The 12,217-nt window shown below is 35.2% G+C and overlaps 2 protein-coding genes across 3 annotated transcripts in view; both read left to right on the top strand.

The window, feature by feature from the left end:
• The window catches only part of LOC108749017, an 8,977-nt gene extending 6,148 nt beyond the window's left edge, over positions 1 to 2,829 (top strand). Inside the window, exons 5-8 of the mRNA XM_018487505.1 lie at positions 59 to 148; positions 208 to 432; positions 774 to 945; positions 2,613 to 2,829. Coding sequence (XP_018343007.1) covers positions 59 to 148; positions 208 to 432; positions 774 to 945; positions 2,613 to 2,773 — 648 coding nt within the window. The 3' untranslated portion in view covers positions 2,774 to 2,829. The remainder of the gene's footprint in view (positions 1 to 58; positions 149 to 207; positions 433 to 773; positions 946 to 2,612) is intronic.
• A 3,280-nt stretch (positions 2,830 to 6,109) lies between these two features.
• Positions 6,110 to 12,217, top strand: part of LOC108748970 (translation elongation factor 2) — a 7,344-nt gene continuing 1,236 nt past the window's right edge. The window contains exons 1-13 of one of the 2 annotated variants that reach the window (XM_018487426.1): positions 6,110 to 6,199; positions 7,637 to 7,851; positions 7,939 to 8,132; positions 8,506 to 8,714; positions 8,787 to 9,020; positions 9,119 to 9,232; positions 9,432 to 9,578; positions 9,751 to 9,991; positions 10,231 to 10,398; positions 10,702 to 10,991; positions 11,142 to 11,351; positions 11,422 to 11,604; positions 11,910 to 12,167. In XM_018487426.1, coding sequence (XP_018342928.1) covers positions 6,197 to 6,199; positions 7,637 to 7,851; positions 7,939 to 8,132; positions 8,506 to 8,714; positions 8,787 to 9,020; positions 9,119 to 9,232; positions 9,432 to 9,578; positions 9,751 to 9,991; positions 10,231 to 10,398; positions 10,702 to 10,991; positions 11,142 to 11,351; positions 11,422 to 11,604; positions 11,910 to 12,167 — 2,466 coding nt within the window. In that variant the 5' untranslated portion in view covers positions 6,110 to 6,196. Of the gene's footprint in view, positions 6,200 to 7,624; positions 7,852 to 7,938; positions 8,133 to 8,505; positions 8,715 to 8,786; positions 9,021 to 9,118; positions 9,233 to 9,431; positions 9,579 to 9,750; positions 9,992 to 10,230; positions 10,399 to 10,701; positions 10,992 to 11,141; positions 11,352 to 11,421; positions 11,605 to 11,909; positions 12,168 to 12,217 lie in introns of those variants that run through there. The other variant, XM_018487425.1, reaches the window with a different exon arrangement.

Raw genomic sequence — 12,217 nt, 5'->3', positions numbered from 1 at the left:
ATACATATATTTGTCTGCATTAAATTAAAAAAAAATACAAGAACCTGCATTTTTGTAGGAGCAATTAATTCCATGTGCAAAGTGTGGGAGGACGTTTTTGCCTGAACGATTGCCAGTCCATGAGAGAAGCTGCAAAGCTACGCCTAAGGTATTAAATGCATTAAACGATTTCGGCATTTTATTTTCCTCAAATATCTATTCCTCTAGAATAACGAACGATTGGCCACTCCAGCGAATGGGCGTAATGCATCGCCTACCGTTCCCTGTAGTATTTGTGGACGAAGATTTGGTACTAGAAGCATAAAAATTCATGAGCCTCAATGCAATAGGCGATGGCAAGCCCAGAATGATGCCAGTCAACAGGAAGATCCAGCCCTTTATAGGCAAAAATCAGCCAATAGTGGACAGGGAAGTTCACAATCAATGTATCCAGTAAGCTAAAAAATGGAAAACGTACACGCTTTTATCTTTGAATCAACTCATATCGCTATACATCTTTCATGCGAATAAATGTTTTCCCTTTGCAATGAGCTTTTTTTTAATATTTTCTGACATTTAGAATAAATAATTTCTAAATTTCTATATAAACGTTCTTCGTTTTGAATTAAAAACTGTCTTATTTTATGCAACATTAAATTGTGTCATGTGTGAGATAAAATAATTTATTATAATTAATATAAACTATTTTAGAATTAAAAAAAAAAACAATTAGATGGAAATGTTCAACAATAGTAAGAAAAATAAGGAGACACGTTTAAACTGCTTGATTTTAGAATTTGTCGCAAAAGAAAACAGTTACATGTTATATCTGTGGTCGAGATTTCGGATCGTCTAGTATTGCTATTCATGAGCCCCAGTGCTTGAAGAAGTGGCATGCCGAGAATGATAAGCTATCGCCGGCTCGAAGAAGAAAGGAGCCGCAAAAACCCGAGATTATATACATACGTAAGTCAATGTTCTCATTTGCATAATACTTGCATTATAATGCCTAGCCCTGCATTCGCTTTAAGCGTTCGTAAGTTCTATCATTCTATCTTTCTTTCGCGTGTATAAATGAGCGATAAAGATAGTGCTTACAACGCGTGAGCGCCCAAAGCAAATGCAAGAAATGTTACATGGAAATACAATGACAAAAATATTATTGAAAGGTATTTACAATAATTTAAAAAGAAGTTTAATATCCTGAAGTTATGTTAAAGTTATGATTGCAATTTCTATCTTTTAACACTACGTCAGTAAATTTGAACTTTAAAGAATTTTAAAGTTCATATTTTGATTGTGAATTCTGATAGATAAATTTAAATTTGTGAAAGATGAGTAAAATACAATCCAAGTTTATGATAGTAAAAATTCGTTGTTAAAACTTTCACAAGTATGCAAGATTTTTTTTAGATTTTTATATAGTCTAAAATAATATAAAAATCTATATTGATAAATATATTGATAAATTTTATTCCCTTTCTCCGCACTTTCTCTTTGTCTAGCACAAAGGTATAATCTCATAAAATAATACATAACGATCAGAATAGATTTTTTCGAAGCTTGTGTTTGTCCTTTCGCGCATATTTGTCACTCACCTTGAAGTTCATTCTGAATTCGTTGTCACGGTCAAGAGTACTATTACGAAGTGAATTAATCAAGTTAAAGCGATTACATGTGTATGTATGAAACATGAAGTAATGTTCGTCATGTTCCCGCCATGGAATGGAAGTGGGTGTAGTCCTGATTAATTATACATGCGTCACAGATGTATTCTTGATCGGGAGTTTCGCTTACGAATCGATAATCGCTTGACAGAATGCGACGAAAATTTGTTGTCACCCACGTCTCTTGATTTTTCCTGTAGGAATAAAAAATATCATTTAAAAGTAAAAATTTAAATCTAAATGATGCCGCATATATATTAGCGGTAACTTGTATTTATAAAATTTTATAAAATGTTCATTTTTATCTATGTAGATTAACTTTCATCTAAGTTTAATTTTTATATTTTTCTAATCCTTAAAACTAGAAAAGAGTCAAAAGTAAATTAAATCCAGATTAAAGTTAATCTATTGTACATTGATAAAAATTAATATAAGCCCATTCGACACCAGTTAAAAATAACATCCTGGCAAACACCAACTAATATTAACATAACTGTTAGTTCTAATTCTCACTCAACAAAGCAATTGTTATATTACAATTATATTGTTGAGAGGGAAATTACAACTATCAATTATGTTAATGTTAGATTGCGTTTCAATATGCGCTGCCAGTACTGAAAATCTATAGCACACATTATGTGCATTATAGATTTTTAGCACTGGCAGTGAATATCGGAATACAGCCTTGGATGTTGTGTTTGCTAAGATAACATCAAGTTATAATTTCGCAATCACCAAAGTAACTTTATGTGTTTATTACATTAATATTGTTGAGTGCGAAATTATAATATTGATCTTATTACTTTTAGTTTGTATGGGAGGGATTTATTTCGACAATCAAATAGTAGAATTGTCGATTGAGGCAACAAATCGTTTACAAATAGATTTAAAAATTGAACGTCTTAAAGCTTCGCCTACACTTTCAAGGTACAATACAGTCGGCAATGACGACTTCATTGTTCGCAGAGGATCCCAGCACCGGAAATATGGTGGTTGACCAGGCAGCAACAGTCGAGGCCAACTGGATGACGCATTTGAGCCAACTGATACCCTGCAAGCATTGCGGAAGAACCTTTAATCCCGATCGTGTGAACATTCATGAGAAAAGCTGCAAAGGGAGTCGTTAAGAATCTACCATACTTTTCTCTCATCTTAACGTCAGAATATATTATATTAATCAAGTACCGCTTATATTTTTTAGAAGTGATCTGTGTTTTTACATGGATATTATAAATAATATCGACTTCTGTAACATAGCGTTCATATGGAGATTTTTAAGTTTTTTTTATTTAAAACTTAAAATTTGCTTAAAACTTTACTTTTAAAACTCGCTTCTATTTAGGTTTTTATTAATTACGGATGACGTATTATTGATAATATAATTCGATTTTCTGTTTCGAAGAAGCACTTAATATTGGATTGTAAAAGTGAGCGATAATAAAATTAAAGACTATAGCACCTGTCGTGCACTTTGCATAAACGCACGAATGTTGTTAGATGTTATGAATCAGTGCATAATTATAACACAATTTAAGTTTAATTAATTACACAAATTAGTTAACAATTTACTATATATACGTGTCCCGGAGTTATTTCGGTTCGCGGATCATCTCGTCAATATTGATCCTAGATGTGTTCTTTGTAGTTGCGTTGTGTTCTACATTTTGTACCTAAAACGAAATATAATTAGACAATCTAGAGAGAAAAGGCAAAGATGAAAAGTACAAAGAATTCAGCTACAAGGAATAAACATTTGGATAAAAAACTTGTCTCGAACGATAATTTGTAATAATGTCTTTGTAATTGATTCGAATGAGTTTTATAAAATAAAGTCCATTTAAAGGAGAAACTTACAAAATGTCTTATTACAACTATCTGATATTACTTTTTTCAGTCCATTCAGTCTCAATTTGTTAATAAAAGTATTGCAAATTGAAACTACATTTACACGGCACCCTTAATTAGCTTTAAAGTCTATTCTACAATTGCGTAAGCGTAGTTGTAAATAATTGTGTAGTGATAAATATTTGTATAAAAGTATCCCGCTGCTGATGGAAGAACATTCTGGCAAGTACGCAAGCGTTATTTGAATCACGTTCCAAAATTCCATTCGATTAATTTCGTGTAGGCACTGACGAGATTCTATTAAAGACCATCAACCCTGGTCAAATTTTTGGCGGTATAAAAAGAGCCCCAAGGGCCCGGAAGTAATTGAAGAATACTGACATTTATCGACAATTGATATAAATTTGCTATTATTAACCTAAATATTTGGCTCATACATTATTAAATTCATGATTTTTTACTACATAAATATTTATGATTATTACATAAATGTTCTATAATAATCAAACGATAACACTGAAATTACAATTTAAAAAAAAATCGAGTATTATTAAATTCTAAATGCATAAATACGTCTATTAAACTAATAAATCATAAAATTAGTACAATATTATGTTTTTAACTCTTAATTATTTCAATATTCACAAGGATGCGAACTCATGTAAGGATGTCAGTCTTTAATAGTATCTCGTGTAGGCAAGCTAAGATAGGGAGAAATCTGAAAATATAGGGCCAGTTTCATCAACGCCAGTTAAGCTTATCTATCAATTAATTTTATCATCAAAATAGCCACTAGCAAGATAAATCTGTCTTTCTCTTATTCTTGTTAGTAACAGTAAAGAAAAAGTGGAGATAATAAATAAAACATTGAAATATAGATATATTTGACTATTTTTTACAAATACACACTGTTGAAATAAGATTAGAGTTTTCAGTTTAGCAGTTGGCAATACTCGAAGTTAATCGACGGATAAAGTAACTGGTCCATAATCAGGTACAATTTCATACATGGGCTGTGTTCCAAAATTCACGGTTTGTGCTAAAAATGTATAGTACACGTTACGTAAACTGTAGATTTTCAGCGCTGGCAGTGAATTTTGAGACACAGCTAAAGCTTCGCTGAAGAAAGATGCATTTACATGCAAGCGTCAAACAGGAGAATCAGCAATCAATCGACGAAGCGATTTATATAGAGTAGCGTAAAAAATATTTTTTTATACCACTGTATCGCCCAGCTAATTAGTTGCTGCTTCCGCTGTTTGACTTTTGACACTTGCATATAAATGCACCAGAAGATTTCCTACTCCGTTCACTTGTGTGAAAATGCGTAACGAGCGAAGCTTTGCTCAAAGTTCAACAATGTATGGCTACGTTTAGCAAAGAAAGCAGTTTTGCAACTGTTGTAAAATTCTTTAATATGATTGGTTCTTGCTTTTAATTCTTTATGGATTTAAATGTATAAATCAATCATAATGAAGAATTTTACAACAGTTATAAAGTTGCCAATGAGCGTGTTCAAACCGGACAAAGCTACTAGCCTATTCGAGTGATTGAATGTGATTGGTTGGATCTATAAGTAACAATCAATCATATTGGCTGCGTTTAGCAGAGAATAATCTGTAAAAATTGATCAATTACCTTCAAATATTCCCTTCTTACAGTGAAATAAGAGCGAAATATTCGATTGTGATTAGTCAATTTTTACAGATTACGGCATACGATTACAGCCAATAGAATCTTCCAATAGAGATATATTTGGGCATTGGAGAGAGAGAGAGAGAGAGAGAGAGAGAGAGAGAGAAGATGGGCTGTTTTTTAACTAGGACACAGAGAGACGTTACACTGTGTTCCACTGTGTAAAGTACTTATTGAAACGCAGTTTAGTTTTATAGTGTAACACCAGAATGCATTGCAGGCTTTCATTCTATTTTTATAAGCATTATCAATAATATATAAAATATCTATAAATATATATATATATATATAGATTTATAATTTTTATTTAGGCTTAAGTTATAATTTTTTCAGAATTGGCAATTTTTGAAAGTTTTATTGCAAAATAAGTACAGCTATCAAATAACTTTTTAAAAAGTTGATAACGTTGACATATTTTACATATCGTACTTAGCTTTTAGAGACATAATAAAAGGAACAGAGAATAAGAATTTTAACTGATCAAAAATTACGTATTGTAGAATACACGGTTTCTGATAAGTTTCTGAAATTCTTATTTTCTGTTCTCTGTTCCTTGTTTTCTTTTATTGTGCGGATCCTCTTAGACCGGAATCAGACCATTGAAGATTGAGATTAAAATTTCACCAATGAGGACAAAAAAAATTTTGACTCCTTTTGTTCTGATTGGTCAAATTTTAATCTTTCAATCTACAATCTCATTCTTTAATGCGTAGTCTGATTCCGGCCTTACTCTGTATACACCCATGCTGAGTACCAAAAAGTACAAGCAATGCAAACAGACCTTTTATAAATATCGACCTATGAATACCGGCCAAAATCTGAAGTGACATGCGCGCGCAACTTCACGCGGATTGGACGCGCGTTACTGGCGATGCGCAGAAGCGCGCTTCCTTCACGCAAGAGGCGACATTCGGACAGGCGGCGGATAGCTTGTTCTTTCTTAGGGAGTCCGCCATAGTTGGTGCACGTATAATTTGGACCAGTTCGTTGATAATCGGACAACATCCACAATGGTATGTAACCGCGTCGCAACGCTTTTACAACGATCTTTGACCACGCATTACTGCGCTCGAGCTATCATCAATATTTTTCGCGGAATATCCTTTGCGGCCGAGCACGCCGAGGCTTCGTTTCGTGATATCCTCCTCTCCTGCCTCGCGTGTATTGTATTCGTGGTCGCTCTTTCTACATTTCGCTGCAACAACGCGATTACCTCGGATTGCGCAACCTTATTCGCACGATATCGCGAATAGAGTTCGATCCGAAACTTCAGGAGTTTCGGATCCGCGATGGCCCGGAACTAAATCGTTGATCACAAGATGGAACGAGATATCACGAATTCGAGAGATTCTACCGTCGCGGCATCCCTACGAGCGGAAATATATCTCGCAACGTGTCATGGTGCCCCTCGCGTGGCTGCCGACACGCAACGTGCTCGGGTGAAGGGGGGAGAGGGGGGGAAGGGTCAACGCTTCTTCGCTCATTTTCGAGGTCCTTTGTCGGCTCGATCACGATGCGACGCTCCCGGAATCGAGAATCTGCGCATAGAAAAATGTATCGGCTGTTGAGCATTTCTGGAAAGTCGTCGAGGGACGTCTCGAACGGATGAAATATGTTGCGCTAGCAACATGGTAGGTCTCGTGTGCTCTTCAATGCGTGAGGCGTGTGTTCAAGTGTTCTTGAGGCAGTATTGCTCCTTCGGGACTCTTCTCAAGAATAACAATTTTGGCAATGCAGATTGGAACACAGAAAGCATGTAAAAGAATGCTACTGAATGTCGTGATGAGATCCCTACTCCGGATCTAGATTTTTAAGCCTTAAGCTATGAGAAATGGACAAATCACAATTATTTTCTTTGCATTCGACTGTAGTTGGTCAATTTTTTATGGCTTAAAACTTAAAACACCTATTGTAGATTAGAACTTATGGTTCCATATAATACAGCAATACAAATATATTAAAAAATTGTACACTGTATAAATACAATTATGTCTGGAACAGTGGGATGAACTTCTTTTTAGTAGTATTAATTTGAGATAGTTCTAGGCATTAGACAATTCCCCAGATGTATATCATATCGGAAGAAGCATGTTTCAATATGTTCATTGTTAAAGTCTATTACAAAAGTTTCACCCTTGCAAAGATCAATAAATGATTAAACATTTTATGTATATTGTAGGAAAAATGATTTTCAAAATTAATTTGCGAAGAACTCATTTTTCCTCATGTCGCAATATGTTGCAATAGTCATGTTCGAAATTATTTATATAATGAACTGCTCAATATTTCAGACAAATTATTAATTATATTATACATTTATACATTTACACAGATAAATTTAAATCAGAGATTAATTTTAATACATAGGTATCCAATATACAGTGATAGTAGAAATAATTTATGGACTCATATAATTAATGTGTACTCAAATGAAAAATATGCTGTTGCAGGTGAACTTCACAGTAGACGAGATCCGTACCATGATGGACAAGAAGAAAAACATCAGAAACATGTCCGTCATCGCACATGTCGATCATGGAAAGTCAACTCTGACTGACTCCCTTGTATCTAAAGCCGGTATTATCGCTGGTGCCAAGGCTGGCGAAACCCGATTTACAGACACGCGTAAGGATGAACAGGAGCGTTGTATCACCATTAAATCTACGTAAGTTTCTGTCTCGTGCTTTGCGCCTGAAACTTGCATTATCCATTATGTCCACTCCATTAATATCGCTTACTGCTCTCCTTCTAGCGCTATTTCCATGTTCTTCGAACTTGATGAGAAAGATTTAGTCTTTATTAAAAATCCCGATCAACGTGACAAAGATGAGAAGGGCTTTTTAATTAATTTGATCGATTCACCCGGACACGTAGATTTTTCAAGCGAGGTCACAGCTGCCCTCCGAGTCACTGATGGAGCCCTTGTTGTTGTTGATTGCGTATCCGGTATGTATTTTATGATTTTCTTCTATTCATATATCGGTTTCTTTGTCGTGATCGAACAGATTGATCTTCCAGCACACAAGTGTTACTCTATAGTATGCCGGTTGGTTTGTATAAATTAGTCGGTGTACATTGACAGTGTTGACAGTGCAATGGAAGAAGAGTAAAAAGCAGTTGTGTCTAAACGCTGTTAGTGGACCTCTATCCTTATGTCCGTTATTAACACGCTACGATACGAATGCTACATTGCCTTTCATGAAATTATTATATTGTTATATTTACCGTTTTGCAGTCACACAATTCTTACCAGAAAATAATATCGATGATTTCTTGAAATGAGGCAAGTGATTATAATTATTTGTTTATTTCTTTTTAGGTGTATGCGTACAAACTGAAACTGTACTTCGCCAAGCAATCGCTGAACGTATCAAGCCCGTTTTATTCATGAATAAAATGGACCGTGCACTGTTGGAACTTCAGCTTGAAAGCGAAGATCTCTATCAAACTTTCCAGCGTATTGTTGAAAACGTTAACGTTATTATTGCAACGTACTCCGATGACGACGGCCCTATGGGTGAAGTTAGAGTAAGTGAAATAAGAGCTTCTAATATAATAAATAATCGTTATACCTTTCCTAAATGTGTATTTGTAAAATAGGTAGATCCCAGCAAAGGTTCGGTAGGTTTCGGTTCTGGCCTTCACGGCTGGGCTTTTACCTTAAAACAATTCTCCGAGATGTACGCCGAGAAATTCAAGATTGATGTAGTGAAACTAATGAACAGACTGTGGGGTGAATCCTTCTTCAATCCTAATACCAAGAAGTGGAACAAACAGAAGGATGATGATAACAAACGCTCCTTCTGTATGTACGTCTTAGATCCAATTTATAAGGTAAGCTCTCAATGTCTTGAATGTTATGTAAAGTAATCAATCTTTAACGTTATCATCATGATAAACGTTGATAATTAAAATAAAAAATTATTCTTTAGGTATTCGATAGTATTATGAATTATAAGAAGGAGGAGGCAGACAATCTTATGAAAAAACTGGGTATCGTGCTAAAAGCCGAAGATAAGGACAAGGATGGAAAAGCTTTGTTGAAGGTAGACTTCTTTCTAAATTGTGATACATATATATTTTTTGTGTAATTACGCATAATGATGATTGTTTTTTTCTGACATCTCTTCCGATTTATAAATGAGGGAGAAAATGCTATATGCTTGCTGAGGGACATTTAATGACCACATTAAGTTCACTTTTTTTTTTGGAATGTTTTTTTATCGTGTTGTAAAACTTTTTCAGGTTGTTATGAGAACATGGTTGCCTGCAGGAGAGGCTCTTCTTCAGATGATTGCCATTCATTTGCCATCTCCTGTAACTGCTCAAAAATACCGCATGGAGATGCTGTACGAAGGACCGCTTGATGACGAAGCTGCCATTGGAATTAAGGTTTGTAATATATGTCCGAGCGTTTCGGATATTTGGTACAAATACATGATGATATATAACAGACCTGTACTGAAACGTAATGACGGAAAATTAAAATTCTGATTAAAAAAAAATCCTAATAGATTATTAAAAGAGTCTGTTTTCAATAATTAAATTAAGTTATCTTTTGTAGAACTGCGATCCTAACGGACCACTGATGATGTACGTTTCAAAAATGGTACCGACATCGGACAAGGGACGTTTCTATGCTTTCGGCCGAGTATTTTCAGGCAAAGTATGTACTGGTATGAAGGCCCGCATCATGGGACCCAACTTCCAACCGGGCAAGAAGGAAGATCTGTATGAGAAAGCTATCCAGCGCACTATTTTAATGATGGGTCGTTACGTTGAAGCTATCGAAGATGTGCCTTCTGGTTAGTATCAAGACTATGCGGTGCTTTTTTGGGTTTTCTATTTAATTCGACGTTTGTGTCGACTACTATCACCAAATGGAAAGCACCCTTTATCTAATCATGCACATGATGTTTGTTCTAACAGACCTGTTCTGACTTACTTATGATAGATAGATAGAACGGCCAGCTGATTTAGCTAAATAAAATTTAAATGAATTAATGTACATCCACATGTGTTATAACTAATTTAATTTGCGCAGGTAATATTTGCGGTCTTGTCGGCGTCGATCAATTCTTGGTTAAGACCGGTACCATCACAACGTTCAAGGATGCGCACAACATGAAAATCATGAAGTTTTCTGTATCGCCTGTTGTGCGTGTCGCAGTCGAGCCGAAAAATCCTGCTGATTTGCCAAAATTGGTCGAAGGTGTGTAAGTTTCCCAGCTTAATTTATTATTAGCCTCTCAAAGAATAATTAAATTTTACTGTGATTTTTGAAATATAATTTTTCTGAAATGGGTTATTATATACTATTTTATTTACAATCTTTAATCAGTTTTGTAAAATTGAGACATTGTGATTTTATATGATGAAAACTATTATGAGCATTGGGTTATGAAGATCCATGATTTAAATTTTTCCATCTGACGATATATTGATAAATTTTATTAAATATTATTTTTAATATCTCGTTTGTACATGTGTGATTTAATTGTGTTTAATTTTATAGGTCTCAAACGTTTAGCGAAATCCGATCCTATGGTACAGTGCATCATCGAGGAATCCGGTGAGCATATTATCGCTGGTGCCGGAGAACTGCATCTCGAAATTTGTCTGAAAGATCTGGAGGAGGATCATGCATGCATCCCGATTAAGAAGTCCGATCCCGTTGTTTCGTATAGAGAAACGATTTCTGAACAGTCGAATCAAATGTGCTTGTCGAAATCTCCGAACAAACACAATCGTCTGTTCATGATGGCGTGTCCAATGCCAGATGGTCTCGCTGAGGACATTGACAGTGTAAGTTTTTTTTTTTTTAAAGAAACTTTTAATTAACACGATATATTTATTATACACGATTAATAAAATTGTAATAAAATATGGAAGATATTAGCGTAATTAAACTGACATTTTAAATTGAAAGTAAATTTTACTTTCGATATTTTGTAGGGCGATGTTAATCCGCGAGATGACTTCAAAGTACGCGCTCGTTATTTGAACGAAAAATACGATTACGACGTGACGGAGGCAAGGAAAATCTGGTGCTTCGGACCTGACGGTAGCGGACCTAATATACTGGTCGATTGCACTAAGGGTGTACAGTATCTCAACGAAATTAAGGATTCCGTGGTAGCTGGATTCCAGTGGGCCACGAAAGAGGTAAAAGATTTTTGAATTAAGCATATAGATTATTAACGTTCGGCAATAATTTACTCTTACATTATTGTAGGGTGTTCTTTCGGAAGAGAATTTGAGAGGTGTACGTTTCAACATACACGATGTAACATTACATGCTGACGCGATCCACAGAGGTGGTGGTCAAATTATCCCTACCACAAGACGTTGCCTTTATGCCTGTCTTCTCACTGCCTCACCCCGTCTTATGGAACCTGTTTACTTATGCGAAATTCAGGTAAATTATTGAAATTTGTGCGTAAGCTAGGTGATAAAGTACCTAAATCTAAAAATACTTTATAAGATACAATGGATCTCCCACTAAATAAAAACTACAAATAAAATATTCAGAATTATAAGAAAATTATGTTTATTAAAATTTTAATCAAATTAATAACAATTTTAAACGTTAAAGAGATCAATATGTCGGGTGTGACATCTGACCTATCTCACGCCGGGTTAATGATGACATACACCGTCGATTTTATACACAAATCGTAATAAAAAACAAAACAATTAAATATTAAAACTATCTTTCCGCAGTGCCCGGAGGTAGCGGTTGGTGGTATCTACGGCGTGCTGAATCGTAGGAGAGGTCACGTGTTCGAGGAACTACAGGTGGCGGGTACTCCTATGTTCATAGTTAAAGCATACCTTCCTGTAAACGAATCCTTCGGCTTCACTGCCGATCTGCGCTCCAGCACCGGTGGTCAGGCTTTCCCACAGTGTGTGTTCGATCACTGGCAGATCCTGCCAGGTGACCCGATGGAACTCGGCTCTCGACCTTACCAAGTTGTGCAGGTACATACATCCATGGTTTTCTCGTATATCTTTTCCGTTTTTTACTATAA

Source organism: Trachymyrmex septentrionalis, unplaced genomic scaffold, assembly GCF_001594115.1.
Source record: "Trachymyrmex septentrionalis isolate Tsep2-gDNA-1 unplaced genomic scaffold, Tsep1.0 scaffold25, whole genome shotgun sequence".
NCBI lineage: Eukaryota > Metazoa > Arthropoda > Insecta > Hymenoptera > Formicidae > Trachymyrmex > Trachymyrmex septentrionalis.
This window is presented reverse-complemented; position numbering and strand designations above follow the sequence as displayed.